The 13,183-nt window shown below is 38.7% G+C and overlaps 1 protein-coding gene across 9 annotated transcripts in view; it reads right to left on the bottom strand.

Moving 5' to 3' along the window:
* The window catches only part of tenm1 (teneurin transmembrane protein 1), a 1,611,625-nt gene that overhangs the window by 45,241 nt on the left and 1,553,201 nt on the right, over window positions 1-13,183 (bottom strand). For all 9 annotated transcript variants that reach the window (XM_052021038.1, XM_052021037.1, XM_052021042.1 and 6 more), the window contains 2 exons: window positions 8,357-8,529; window positions 2,106-2,341 (listed from right to left, as the gene is read on the bottom strand). In XM_052021038.1, the coding sequence (XP_051876998.1) occupies window positions 2,106-2,341; window positions 8,357-8,529 (409 nt within the window). The remainder of the gene's footprint in view (window positions 1-2,105; window positions 2,342-8,356; window positions 8,530-13,183) is intronic.

Genomic DNA, 13,183 nt, shown 5'->3' with positions numbered 1-13,183 from the left:
TAAGGGTCCTGCCACTAATTGTATACTTTCCCCTTGCATTTGACCTGCCAAAGTGCAACACCTCACACTTGCCTGGATTTTTCAGACTTTCAATTACAAAAGAGGCAAATGTTCAAGGGGAGAGGCAAGCTAACCTCCATGGTGTCTGAATGGTATCAAGGGCACAGCCTGGGTATCTGTTTCTCACATAAGCCGGAAACTTTGGCTGACACAAGAGACTGCAGATGCTGGAATCTGGCAACTTTCCTGTTTTGAGGTGGTACTGGATGCCACCATCCATAAACATCATTGTGGAATGGCCATCCACTTTCACAGTGAAATATCTGCACATAAATACTGTTAATTAAACAAGAAATCACATAAATATTCTTGAAGGATCCAGACCACAATCCCAGTCTGACATATCCTGGTAAGGGAAAATCAGAAAAACTGCAGATGCCTGTAATCTAAAACAAAGACAGAAAATGCTGTGAATACTCAGCAGGTCAGGTCGCATCTGTGGGAAGAGAAACAGAGTCAATGTTTCAGTCGAAGACCATTTGTAAGAATTCTGAGGAAGGATCTCCAACCAGAAACATCGACTCTGTTGCTCTTCCTACAGATGCGGCCTGACCTGCTGAGTATTTACAGCATTTTGTTTTAGTTTCCTTGCGAAGGCTCATTTACCAAGATTTACCAACAATTCTCGTTTGCCATACCAGCTTTCAAATTATTATCAGGATTTTTGAACACGTCAGGAAATTGCAGTACAGAGTCTCTGCCCTTGATTTCATTCACTTTGCACCAGTAGCCTTGTTGAAGGAGTTGTGTCCAGATTGCAATGTATCATGGCTGCAGTGGTGACAGAGCATTAAAATCCAAACATAATTAATAATTAAATTTATTGTTAAAAGATCTCTTTCCAGCTGGACTCCACCCAGAATTCCTGTTGAATTCTCATGAGCAAACTTGTATCTAATGCCAATGCACAGGCATGTTGGTTACCATTAAAACACTGTGCAAATGTAGCACATTCACATTTAGTTAGTATTGTTAACATGATCTAGGACCGCAACCTGGAATTTTGTCCACTGCAACACTGGCAGCTTTGAGAGATACAGCTTGAAAAAAAACGTAAAAAGTTGATATTGTAAATGAAGTGCAGATTTTGAAATTGAGGGTTCCACTTCCATTTATTGGTCTGCATGGATATTTTCTGTGGCATTTGTGTTTTTGATGGCATTTCAATTTTTATGGGAGATAATTAACACTATTTACTTAAATGGTGCAATAATCCAGCAACACAACTGTTGCAAACAGTCGTGACTTTAGATGGATGTTTCTTGCCTTGTGCACGTGAACTTCATTATTTCATGGAACTTATTTGGCAGATATTGAGCCAAAACATCTTGCCTCTAGCCAGCTGTTCTGTTGAGCACCACCATTGTAATGCAGAAATCAAAGATAAGTTGGAGGTCAGAAGCCAATGATACTGACATTCTTTTCCACTACTGGACTCACCACTGAGTTCATCTAAGGGGCTAGCTGCACTTCACATCCAGTCCCTCAGCTTTATGACAGCAATGATTGATGTAAGTAGTGTACATCTAATTTATCATATTTCCTCACAAAGCAATTGAATGGAGTGCTGACCGTGAGTAGAAAGACAAATGCAGATAAGCAGTTTGTTTCTTTTCTTTTCATTGTTTTCTTTTAATGTTGATGCCTTTACTAATTTTGAATACCTTATGTTATCTCTATTTTTTTTACTTTTTCTTCATAATTTTTTTGTTTTTAATAATTCTCTTCATATCCAGATCAGTGCAGGCGGGTGGGCTCCAAGAGTGGAGACCTTGAATTATTAGCTAGAAAAACTGTTCAGAATATAAGAACATAAAAAATAGAAGCATGAGAAGGCTACTTGGTCCTTTGTGCCTAGTCTGTCAGTCAATAAGATCATGGCTGATCTTTTACCTCAGTGCCACTTTCCTGCATTAACTTCATATCCCTTGATTCACCATTTCATCAAAAGATTTTGTTTTGTTATGAAATTAATTTCCAATTATCAGAACATCAATCTAATTAGACTTTACCATCTAAAAGTAAAGGAATTTTAATATACTCACCCTAAACCTCCTTCCAAAGACTGCAAGAGTCCCCTTTGTCTGCTCCTTTCTCTGCCTCCACTCCACTATGTTAGGATTGTGTTCAGTGGGCAATGAAATGTTACATTTTCCCATCGTTGGATTTGCAGCTCCAGCCAAAATGTGAGGTTCTGTCTGCAGAGTCAATTCCATTCCACTGGCAAAGGTTACTCGCAAAGAGCCATCAGGGCCAACCCAGTAAGTATTTTGAATATGCTCTGGAACAGAAAGTCCCTGGCATGATTAATAATTAAATTTTCACTGCTAATTAAATTATTGATGGTGACTTTCATTTAGTCCACTAAGATCAAAATATTCCATTCACGCAATATTAAAATAGAGTTCTGGCATTTAAACTTAATGGCTTCAGTAGAAGGGTAGAAAATAATGTTTGCGACAATTAAGCAACAAACTACTTTTTTAAGACTGAAAATGCCATAAATTCACTGGAACTTGTATGAATCAGTGGTTGCAAAGTACTTACTCATCTTCTTTTCTTTCTATAACATATGTAAATATGCACAAAAATGTCTAGATATATGGTAAGACTATGACTTTCCATTTTCTTTGAAATTTAAAATTCCACCCACTGCTCCCCACAGTTTTCCCAGTTGTTCAGTTCATATCTTACAAGGCTAACAGTTGGTTAGCTCTGGTTAGAAGTCTGGCCAATGCAATGATGCTGAATGACTGAAGGAACAAACTTTTGGCAACGACCCCCAGTTGCAATCGAAGTATTGTCATTTTAAATATTAATAGAGGCCAAGAGGAATAGGGAAGACCTTGCAGTAGTGTTTACTGATCAAGCAGCCCAAATTTCAAGATGTGTATAAAATTATGAGGGGCAAAGATAGGGTAGACAAGCAATATCTTTTTCCCATTACTGAGCGATCCAATACCAGAGGGCATGCATTTAAGTTGAGAAGATGTAGGTTCAGAACAGACATGAGGGGTACGTTTTTTGCTGAGAGAGTGGTGGATGCCTCAAATGCGTTGCCTGATAGGGTGGTGGAGGTAAATTCACTGGGGGCTTTTAAGAGGGGCTTGGATGGGCACATTAATGAGAGGAAAATAGAGGGATATAGGCATTCTATAGGTAGGAGGGAATAGCTATGTCGGCACAACATTGTGGGCAGAAGGTCCTGTTCTGTGTTGTACTGTTCCATGTTCTATATATATACTGCTCCTTATTGTTCAGGAACACATAGGCTAGTTGTGGTACTGCAAATGCTACTTCTACAGGGTTTTAAATTCAAGGTTTTGGTAAATGGGGGAATTTGGTGAAGTGGCGGAAAGATGAGTTAATATTTTAGGACAGCAATTTGGAGATTGGGCAGCAAGTATCAAATTTGTATTTTCTAAAGAATGGCAATGGTTCAAGCCATAACTAGGAACTGTGTAAAACTTATAGCTTAACTGATTAATCTGTTTAAATAAGCTATAAATGATCACTTAATAATGTACAGATTTAACTACATCCAATTAAGATATTGCTAGCACAAATATCTTGGCTCAGAGTCATTGAGTGGAGTCATGGTAACACATAATGGCAATACAATAATACAATACAATGTCCACAATACAATCATACCCCAGAGACAAAGCACAGCCTTGGAAAGTAGAGTCTTTGAATATCAGGCAATCAAATAATAGGTATTTATAAGAAGGTGAGAAGAAGATCCAGCAGATATTGGTCCTGTTCAACTGGACAAGGAGGAAGACTGCAGAGTGGAAAGCCACAACATAGACAAAGGCATCATAGCTCAGAAGACTGTTTAAGATGTGGAAGTGCACAGAAATGTAGTCATGACAGGAGCTATGTAATTAGGGCGATAGATGGCATTCTCTGCAACCAAAAACAAAGATCCTTGAGACTGTGTTGCCTTTCTCAATACCTCACAGGAGCTAGAGGCAGGAGCTAGGACAGGAAGCAGACTGGAAAAATTGATTGAGGCTGTGAGAAAGAGGAGTTCCTTTTCATGGGAAATTTGCACTTGTTCTGCAATAGGAAGGAGCTGTATGGCTGGAATGTCCTCCACCTGAACTGGGATGGAACCTGTATCCTCGTGGAAAGAGTAAATTTGACTTCAAACTAGCAAGAATTGGGGAAAGATCTACAAGAAAATATAAGCAGGCTAACGGTGAACAAAATAGGATAATTAATCATGGGAAAGAATAAAATAAGAGAAGACATTCATGGCAGGGAAGCGAATAGAGTCAAAGGAAATGAGTGTAAACAAGATACTAAACCAAAAATGGACAGAAATCCTATTATAAGTGAATTAAATTGTATAGCAATGTACACAGTGACCTTAATAAAAAGGGAAGCTAAAGGCATTCATGAGTTGGAAGGAACTTGATGGGATAATTGAGATATTGTACTGAAAAATCAGGACTGGGAATTAAAGGTATAACATGATTAGAAATGATAGAGAGGTAAAAGGAGCAGGTGGAATAGTGGTACTTAATAGGGTATCATGAAGACAATAGAAAAAAGGAACACGGCTGTAAGACAGACGAAAATAGAATACATATGGATTCAGATAAAGAATCAAATATCCTGAAAGACAGAAAGTACCAGAAAAACTCAGCAGGTCAGGAAGCATCTGTGGAAAGAGAAACAGAGTTAACATTTCAAGTCAAGGATACTTTGCCACTAACAGGCATATTCTACAGATCACAGTGGAAGAAAGGTGGAAGAAGAAATATGCATACATACTAGGGAAATGAGTAAAAAGCACAACATAACAATTATGGGAGATTTCAACAACCTTGATATTAACTGGATCAAAGGAGTAGGTAAAGAGGACAAAGGTACAGCGTTTCTACAATGTGATTGGGGCTCTTTTCTAACTCAGTAAGGGAGGATTCAGTATTGGCTCTGGTTATGGGGAATGAACAGATAAGTGAAAGTAGTAGAGCATCTAAAGGCAATAGTGACCATAGTGTAATAAGACGATAATTGAGAAGGGCATAATCATGATGAGAACCAAGTCAACAGATTGGAAAAAGATGACTTTGAGGGACGGAGAAAAGAACTTGGGAAAGTAAAATGGACAACAATATTGCAAGCAAAAATGCAGAAGAATAATAGGTAACATTTAAAATGGTGTTTAACACAGTGTAGGAAAAGCATATCCTACTGAAAGGAAAGAACAACAGAAACACACATGAGACTCCATTGAGATATTAGGGAACACTGAAGGAGGGGAAAGAAGTAAGTGGAAGTATACAGGCAGCAGAGGAGTCCATGATAAAAGGAAATCCTAAGGCATTAGGAAAGAAATGAAGAAGGTAATCTAGAAAGTCAAACAAGAACAATAAAATTACTTTTGTGTGTGAATGTGAAACAATCATAAAATATTTTACACAGATAAATATGAGGTAGTACATTCTATGAGGAAGAATATAGAAACCACTTATTCCTGGAAGATGTGGGTCAAGGTGGGGAAGAGGATGAAGGGAATCTACATGTACAAATACATTCATCATTAGAAGTTCAGCTACAGGTTAGCAAGATCACAAAGAAATCTAACCATCATCAGGGTTTATTTCTAGAGGAACTGCACTGAAAAATAGGGAAGTTATTTTAAACCTGCATCAAACCTTGATTAGACCACAGAAGACTGCATATCATTTGTGGCACCATGTAATGAAAATGATATAAATGTATGGAGAGGTTGCAGAGATTTTTGAGAATGATATCAGAAATGTAAGGGTATACACATCAGGAAAGGATGAACTGACTGGGCCTCTGTTCTCTTGAGAGAAGCTGGCTGAGGAATGATGTAATAGAGGTCTTTAAAATGACACAAGTTTTTGATGGAATAGATACAAAGAGAATATTTCCACTCATGGGAAGAGCATACTAAAGGTCATCCACATAAACTAATCATCAAGAAATGAAAGACATAAGGAGCCGCTTTACCTCAAGAGTGATAACAATGTGGAACTCACTACCATATGAGGTGGTTGAGGAGAATAGTACAGAAACTTTAAAGGAGAAGCTAGACAAATGCAAGCGGAACAAGGGAATAGAGTGCTATGTTAATATACAGTATTTAGGTGAGGAAAGATCAGAGAAGCTCAAGTGGGGCATAAACACTGACATGGATAGTTGAGCTGAATGGCTTGTTCCTGCACAGAATTTCCTATGTAAATAACACTCTATGGTGCATTCACCCAGTTTAGCAGATCAAACCCGTGATCTACTCTCTGAGCTCAGCTCTACATGACCTTCGGCAAATGAGTACTGCAGGGGGGATGGGGGATAGCAGTTTACATTGTGGGAATAATGGAATCCAACTGGCTTTAGCAATTTTCTCCAGAATTTAGTGTAGGATTTAGCCACAGCTAGTGGGGAGTCCCTCTATTTAGACAAGGAGTCAACTTGGAATGTATTTTGTCCATTTAACAACCATTACAACCTTCAGTAGAAACTTGGACAACAGATTTTTAATTTCATTATTTTACCTGCTTTTGCATGGACAGAGTGATATATCAACATTTTAATAATCCTTCTGCCGGCATTAGAGGCAGGGAGGTTTTTTTTAAACTTTGAAGGCAGTTCAGCACCCCAAGCTTATATGGCCAAAAGATTGACCCAGCCTGACATTCCACCAAGTAATATGAAAATTTACTGGTTAGAAGAAGATGTCGAAATGAATGTATCAAATTATTGAGTTGAATGTCAAAAAGTAGATAGCATATTTCACCATGCTACAAATGCTTAACTGGGTAACTCAAAAAAGATTTGGGCGGGATGTGGTTTAGGAATGTAATCCTTGCTCTTTCTCATCACTTCTAGGATCTGCTGTAAAAAGTACCAATTCAAATATGTGTGGTTATGGTGAAAGGACATGTAAGTGATCGTAAAACATCAAGGTTTGCAATTCTTATCATTTGCATCCTAGCCACACTGAACATCAGGAAACCTTGAGTATGTCTGGTATTCAGAGTTGCAGTGAGTGGGAGGGAGCTTTAAAATTTAAAGCATCTCCACGGTTTTTGCAATTGATCCCATGGTCTCTGAGCCCATTTCCCCCCCCACTCCCACATCTTATTGTAAGTGATAATTCTGCCTGATGTAAACCAAAACCAATTTACAAATTCCTGACTCCAGACAATCAGTCAGGTTTCCAAGGTGACCCACTGGAGCTAATGGAACCACCCTCTTAAACATGTGCTGGACTTCTACAAAGTGAATAATCCTAATTTGTCTTTCTTAGAGAAGGAAGTTTGGATAGGCAAAGAGAAATCTGCAAAAATGTTTAGCAAAATCTTAATTATATCTTACAGAAATTTGGTCTTGGTCTATTGCACACTAAGCCAATGAAAAAGATATTCTTAAAACCTCAGGAACATTTCAAGTTGTTCCACATCAGCCCTTTCTTATTTGGCTTACTGCTTGCCTTGATTTGGGACAATTTCAGTGCATATTTTGAATTGACTGATTGACAGTAAATTGATTGATTGACAGATGGTTCTGCAGAGTGAACTCCCATTGCTGCTATTTATAGCTAGAATAGGTTTGACGATTGATAGGGATGCCAGAATTCTATTTTATTTATGACATACTATCCATCCATTGAGTTTATTGAGATAGAGAAAGGTGAGCTCCCTGTCCAATGAGAGAAGATGATTACTTTAGAAAAGTAGTTTACAATGAGACAAGAATTCAAACATCAAAACTTAACTGGTTTAATTTGTTGCAGCCGAGAATTAAGAAACTTCCATGGGGGACATTAAAAAAGCTGATCACTGTGATCAGCTTTCATTAGGAAAACAAATGCTTTATTTTATCAACATAAGATACAGATACAGCCCAGCATCAATAATGTTTTTTACTCAGGTACCTCATAATCTGTACTTTTCTTGAGATTGTAGATTGATGATACTTGTGTAAAATGTTAAAGTAAATGCTATTTGCAATTTTACCTAGTTTCACCATTAAACCTCTGGTCCTGAGCTGGTATTCATTTCAGAGCATAAAATGAATTCTATAGGAGATGTGAGCACATTTCAGTGCCTGACTTTTCCGTGCAAAGAACAGGAAGTATTGTCTTTAGTTGATTTCAGAGTTCAGATCAAAGCCTGTTTGACCAGAGCTATTGTTCTTAAGGTTCCAGGTCTTTGACTCACCAAATTTAATTAACAACAAATATGAAGTTAACACAAAAAAAACCCACAATTGGAACGTGTTTGCAGATGGTAATGAATGCAGTTTGTTTTACCTTGCCTGAATATATATGCTGCACTGGTTGCTGAGAAGTTGGTTGTGACAGCAAAGTTCTCCTTGTTTGATAGATTTGCTTCCACTTGCACTGATTTGTCCACCTCACTATAGAAAGTACTGACTTGTCCAGTTGGAAATGTCACATTTGTCAGGTGACCATCACTGTCATACCTGGGTAACAAAAACATGAAAGTGTTAGAGGAAATAATTACAAACAATAACACATGTTGACACCATATAAAAATTGCCTTATTAGAGACACAAGAGACTGCAGATGCTGGAATCTGGATTAAAAACAAACTGCTGGAGGAACTCAGCAGGTCAGGCAGCATCTGTAGAGTGAAATGGACAGTCAGGTCGAGACCCTTCATCTGGACAGCTGAAGGGTCTCAATCCAAAATGCTAATTGCCCGTTTCCTTCTGCAGATGCTGCCTACCCACTGAGTTCCTCCAGCAGTTTGTTTTTCACTGCCTTATTGGAGAATGTTCTCCTCTAGGGAAGAAGGGATTAAATGTTAATCCTTCCTTTTAGATTAAAATGAGTTATGTGCCATTAACCATGTTCCTGGGGGCTGGAGGACAGGTAAACCATACACAGAATGTTTAAAGTATGGAGCACTGCATGTGGCACTTGGATATAATGTGGTTACTACCATTCTAATAGGATCAGTTCTTTGTGGTAAGCATTCTTATGAACAATATCCTTGGCATTCAGCCGCACATCCAGTTTACAATACACTGACACTGGTTAGATTCCTTTGCAAAAAACAAGATGTTGGAGGAACGCAGCAGGTCGGGCTGCATCTGTGGAGGGAAATGGAGTCCAGATGAAGGGTCTCATCCCAAAATGTGAACTATTTCCCTCCACAAATGCAGCCTAACCCACTGAGTTGCTCCAGTATCATGTTTGTTGCTCTGGTTTCCAGCCTCTGCAGTCTCTTGTGTCTTTTGATTGTTTTTCATTCTGTTTCTTGCGCATAGGCTCTGTTCCATGCCTTCACATTGGATTTCATTCTATCTCATGTCCAAGACTTATTCCTCTTTCATTTTGTAGTCTTGGCAAAGGCAAACAAGTATTTAAAATCCACTCCCGCTCCTTGGAGTACTGGAACTATTTTACAACCACTTCTCTTCAAGTGCATATTTTATTTTTGTGTTATTTTCCCATTTGTTTGTCTGTTGGAGCAAAGTCAATGATTCTTTAAATTAGCTGACTATGCAGTGTTGGACACAGTCACTTCAGAGTGCTTTGGGACAACTTAATCCAGACAGCCAGCTAATCCAGGAAGATACCTGTATATTGCCAAGTCTATACTACTGAGGCCAATATGTATCTAGGACTGTGTGTTTGTCAAGAAAGGCTGGAACAGAATGCAAGGGTCCCTGTCAGAGTTTGTTCCAAGCAGCTACCCAACATAGGACTCTCTGAACCATGGGCTGTTTCTAGGGACGTATACAGAGACAAACATCAAGTGCTGCTGGAAGATCAGCAACTCAGTGAAAGACGCACTTTGGTCTGCCTGAAGCTTGTTGGTCTTCCAGCACAATGAGATGTCCATAAGGGAATGCTGCTGTCTGGCACATTCCAGGTTGCTGGAGTATGTGCTAATTGACACACTGAAGCTTGGTGCAGCCAGTGCAAAGGCTTTGTGGGGAAGAACTGCAATCTGAGGTCCTGCTGCCACTGGGTATGGAGGGGTTGGTTTCTGTGTACTTGCAAACACTCGTTGGGTGTATTGTTCAAAGAGGCCACATGAATGATATCAGTGCTTTGTACATAGAATGTATTAACTGGATGACACCAAAGAATGTACTGACTTGACAACACTATCAATGTACAGACTACACAACAGCATGAATGTAAAGGTAGTCATGAACTGTTTTGTGTTTCTTGTATATATATTTTTATGAATGAAATTTAGTTTTCAAATTAAAAGTGTTGCTAGAGTTATATTGACAGAGCGAGTGAGCTCTGTGGCTTCCCTTGAAACTTGTACAGTTACATATTTGGAAGGAATGGATGTAAACATCTGCATTGCATCAGATAACATACACTGTTGACTGCAGCAACTGATACAGTACCTTCAGCTAATGTTTTTAAAACACTGGGCTGTGGATAATCCTACCAAGGATTCCCCAATTTAGATTCCCAAAGAAGGTAGAAGGAGGCCTTCTCCTTGAACCATTGTAGCCCTTGTGCTAATGATGCATCCCAGGATACTAACCAGTGAAAGTGAGGGAATAGAGATTTGTGACAGAATGCTGTATGACCCACAGGGGAACTTGAAAGTGATGGTGTTCTCATAATACTGTTATCCTTGTCCTTCTCAGTGGAAGCGATAGCAGGGAAGAAGATGCTGATATAGTAATTTTGGTGAGCTGCTGCTTTGCATCCTATAGGTTGTATATGTTACAGCTAGATTGCATTTATGATGAAGGGGATGAATATTTTGTATAGTATAAGGGGCATCTTGTCAAACAAATTGAACTATCATGGATGGCATTGTTATCACTGTCTGCATTCAGATGGGTGATGAATATTCCACATCTCAGCTTGCTTGAAGCTTGTAGATGTTCATAAGGCTTTGAGGAGACAGGAGATGAGCTGTTCATAGCGTGTTCTTGTAGCTGCAGTATTAATATGCTTGATTAAGCTCAGATTCTAGTTAGCAGTGACTCCCATTATGTTGAAGCTGTGGAGGTGGTGCTACTTAAGACCGAGGTAGTCATTACTTGATTCTTAAATATCTCAAATAATAGCAGCTCAAGTGCAGATATTCTCAAGCAAAAACAGAAAATACTGCAAACACTTAGCAGGTCAGGCAGCATCTATCGAAGGAGAAACAGTTAATGCTCCGAGTCTGGGACCCTTTGTCAGAACTGGGAAAGAGAGAAATACAAAGTTGGTTTTCAGTAGAAGAGAAGTTGGGTGAGGAATGTGTAGGACAATGGAAATATCTCCGATGGGATACATCCTACTGGCTTAATGAAGGCAGTTCTCAGCATATCAAGCTTCTGTGTGCAATGTGTTGTAGATGGTGAAGCTGTGGGGGCATGCTCAGTAGACCAGATGACACAAATAGAATAAGGAAAATGGAGCCAAAATGTTGACAGACAGAAATGGCCAGTTCTGACATGGACAGAAAGTAAGAGTCAGTTGCCTAAAGTTGGAGAATTCACAAGTGACCAGGACCTAATTGAGTCCAGAAGGCTGCAACATGCCTAGATGGAAGATAAGGTGTTGTTGCGCAAGCTTGTGTTAGGCCTTGTTGTAATGGTGCAGAAAACCACAGACAAAAAGGTCAGAGTGGGAGTGGGAAGCCAAATTAAAGTAGCAGGTAACTGGAAAATCAGGACCACTCTAACAGACTGAATGCAGGAGTGATTCACCATCCTACTCCCACTCTGAGTCCTTCAACACTTCAGGGCTGATTTCCTAGCTCAATGGTATTTGAATGAAAGCTGTGTTGGGTCATAAGGTTACAGATTATGTAGAACTATCATTCAATCTCCTGAAAGATCTCCAAACATCCTTTTAACACAATTAAGGGTATTAAATAATTTTAATATGATTAAGTTTCCAACAAATTAAACACTTCGGTAAAACCACAGCCTAAATTAAACTCTAGAATTACCAACATGCACTTGCCAAAGAGTGGAACTGGTTGATTCCATGGGTTTTCTATTCCCTTTACAAGACAGATATTAAGTGTCAACATAGGCCACAGTTCTAATTTCATTAATCATTTACTGAGGTTTTTTTTCACTATTCATCAGAAAACTGCTTGTTTTATGTTACCTTACAAACAATTCAAAGCACTTTACACAGTTGTTTCTTTTGAAATGCAGGATTGGTGTTATGTGTGAATACGATTCAAAAATAGAAGAGTCAGAGAGATGGTAATGCTCTTTCTTTTTCTTATGCCATGAATTGCATATTAATATAAAGAGTTAAATCCATACAGCTGTGAATGTTGGCAAGACTGAGTATGTTCCAGCTTACACCTAAGGTAACATACTCAAAGTCTTTGCTCCTATTCATTAAAATGGTGAAGGATTTATATGACATCACTGGATCACAATTTTAAAACCTTATTTTTTATTAATCTAGTTACTATGCTATTTCTGCAAATGTCTCCACCCACTTGTGATTTACTCCAATACGCTTTCAAACTGCTGTAAACCCTTATGTTTCCTCAACTGAGGGCAAGTGTTTTGAAGTGCTCAGATAGTGACAAATTCAAGGCGTTTTGCAACTAGTTTGTTTTAGGTAAAAAAAACTCATCCTTTCAAGCTTCTCCTAATAGTTTAACCGCTCATTGTTTTAATTCTATAATTATTTAGTTCTTTCTTTGACTCTAACAATCTCCTGAGAAAGCAATAATTCAATTTTATGCAAGTTCAGCAACATGTGCTTAGTTTTGTATTCAGTGTGCCTTAGATCTTTTTGTTCTTTAATTTTGTTATCTTATCATTCAAAATATACTTCCTTACACTGTTTCTTTCTGCTGAAATGCACAGTTTAATGCCCCAGCTGGGATCAAAGGGGCAGACTATGATGTACATCTCACCAAACCACAAAACATTTTCCTCCAGTCTTTCAGACACCTGCAAACTTTCTGTCATTAGATACTTTAAATTCCTGGGCATTAACATATCAGATGACCTGTCCTGGGTCCAGCACATAGATGCAATCACAAGGAAGGTGTGCCAGCATCTTTACTTTCTTGAAAGGTTAAGGAGGTTTGGCATGTCATTGAATACTCTGACAAACTTCCACAGATGTACTGTTGAAAGTATCTCTACTGGTTGCATCATGGTCTGG

Source organism: Pristis pectinata, chromosome 8 (assembly GCF_009764475.1).
Source record: "Pristis pectinata isolate sPriPec2 chromosome 8, sPriPec2.1.pri, whole genome shotgun sequence".
In the NCBI taxonomy this organism is placed as follows: Eukaryota; Metazoa; Chordata; class Chondrichthyes; order Rhinopristiformes; family Pristidae; genus Pristis; species Pristis pectinata.
Note: the sequence above shows the minus strand (reverse complement) of the source record. Positions and strands in the feature narration are given on the sequence as shown.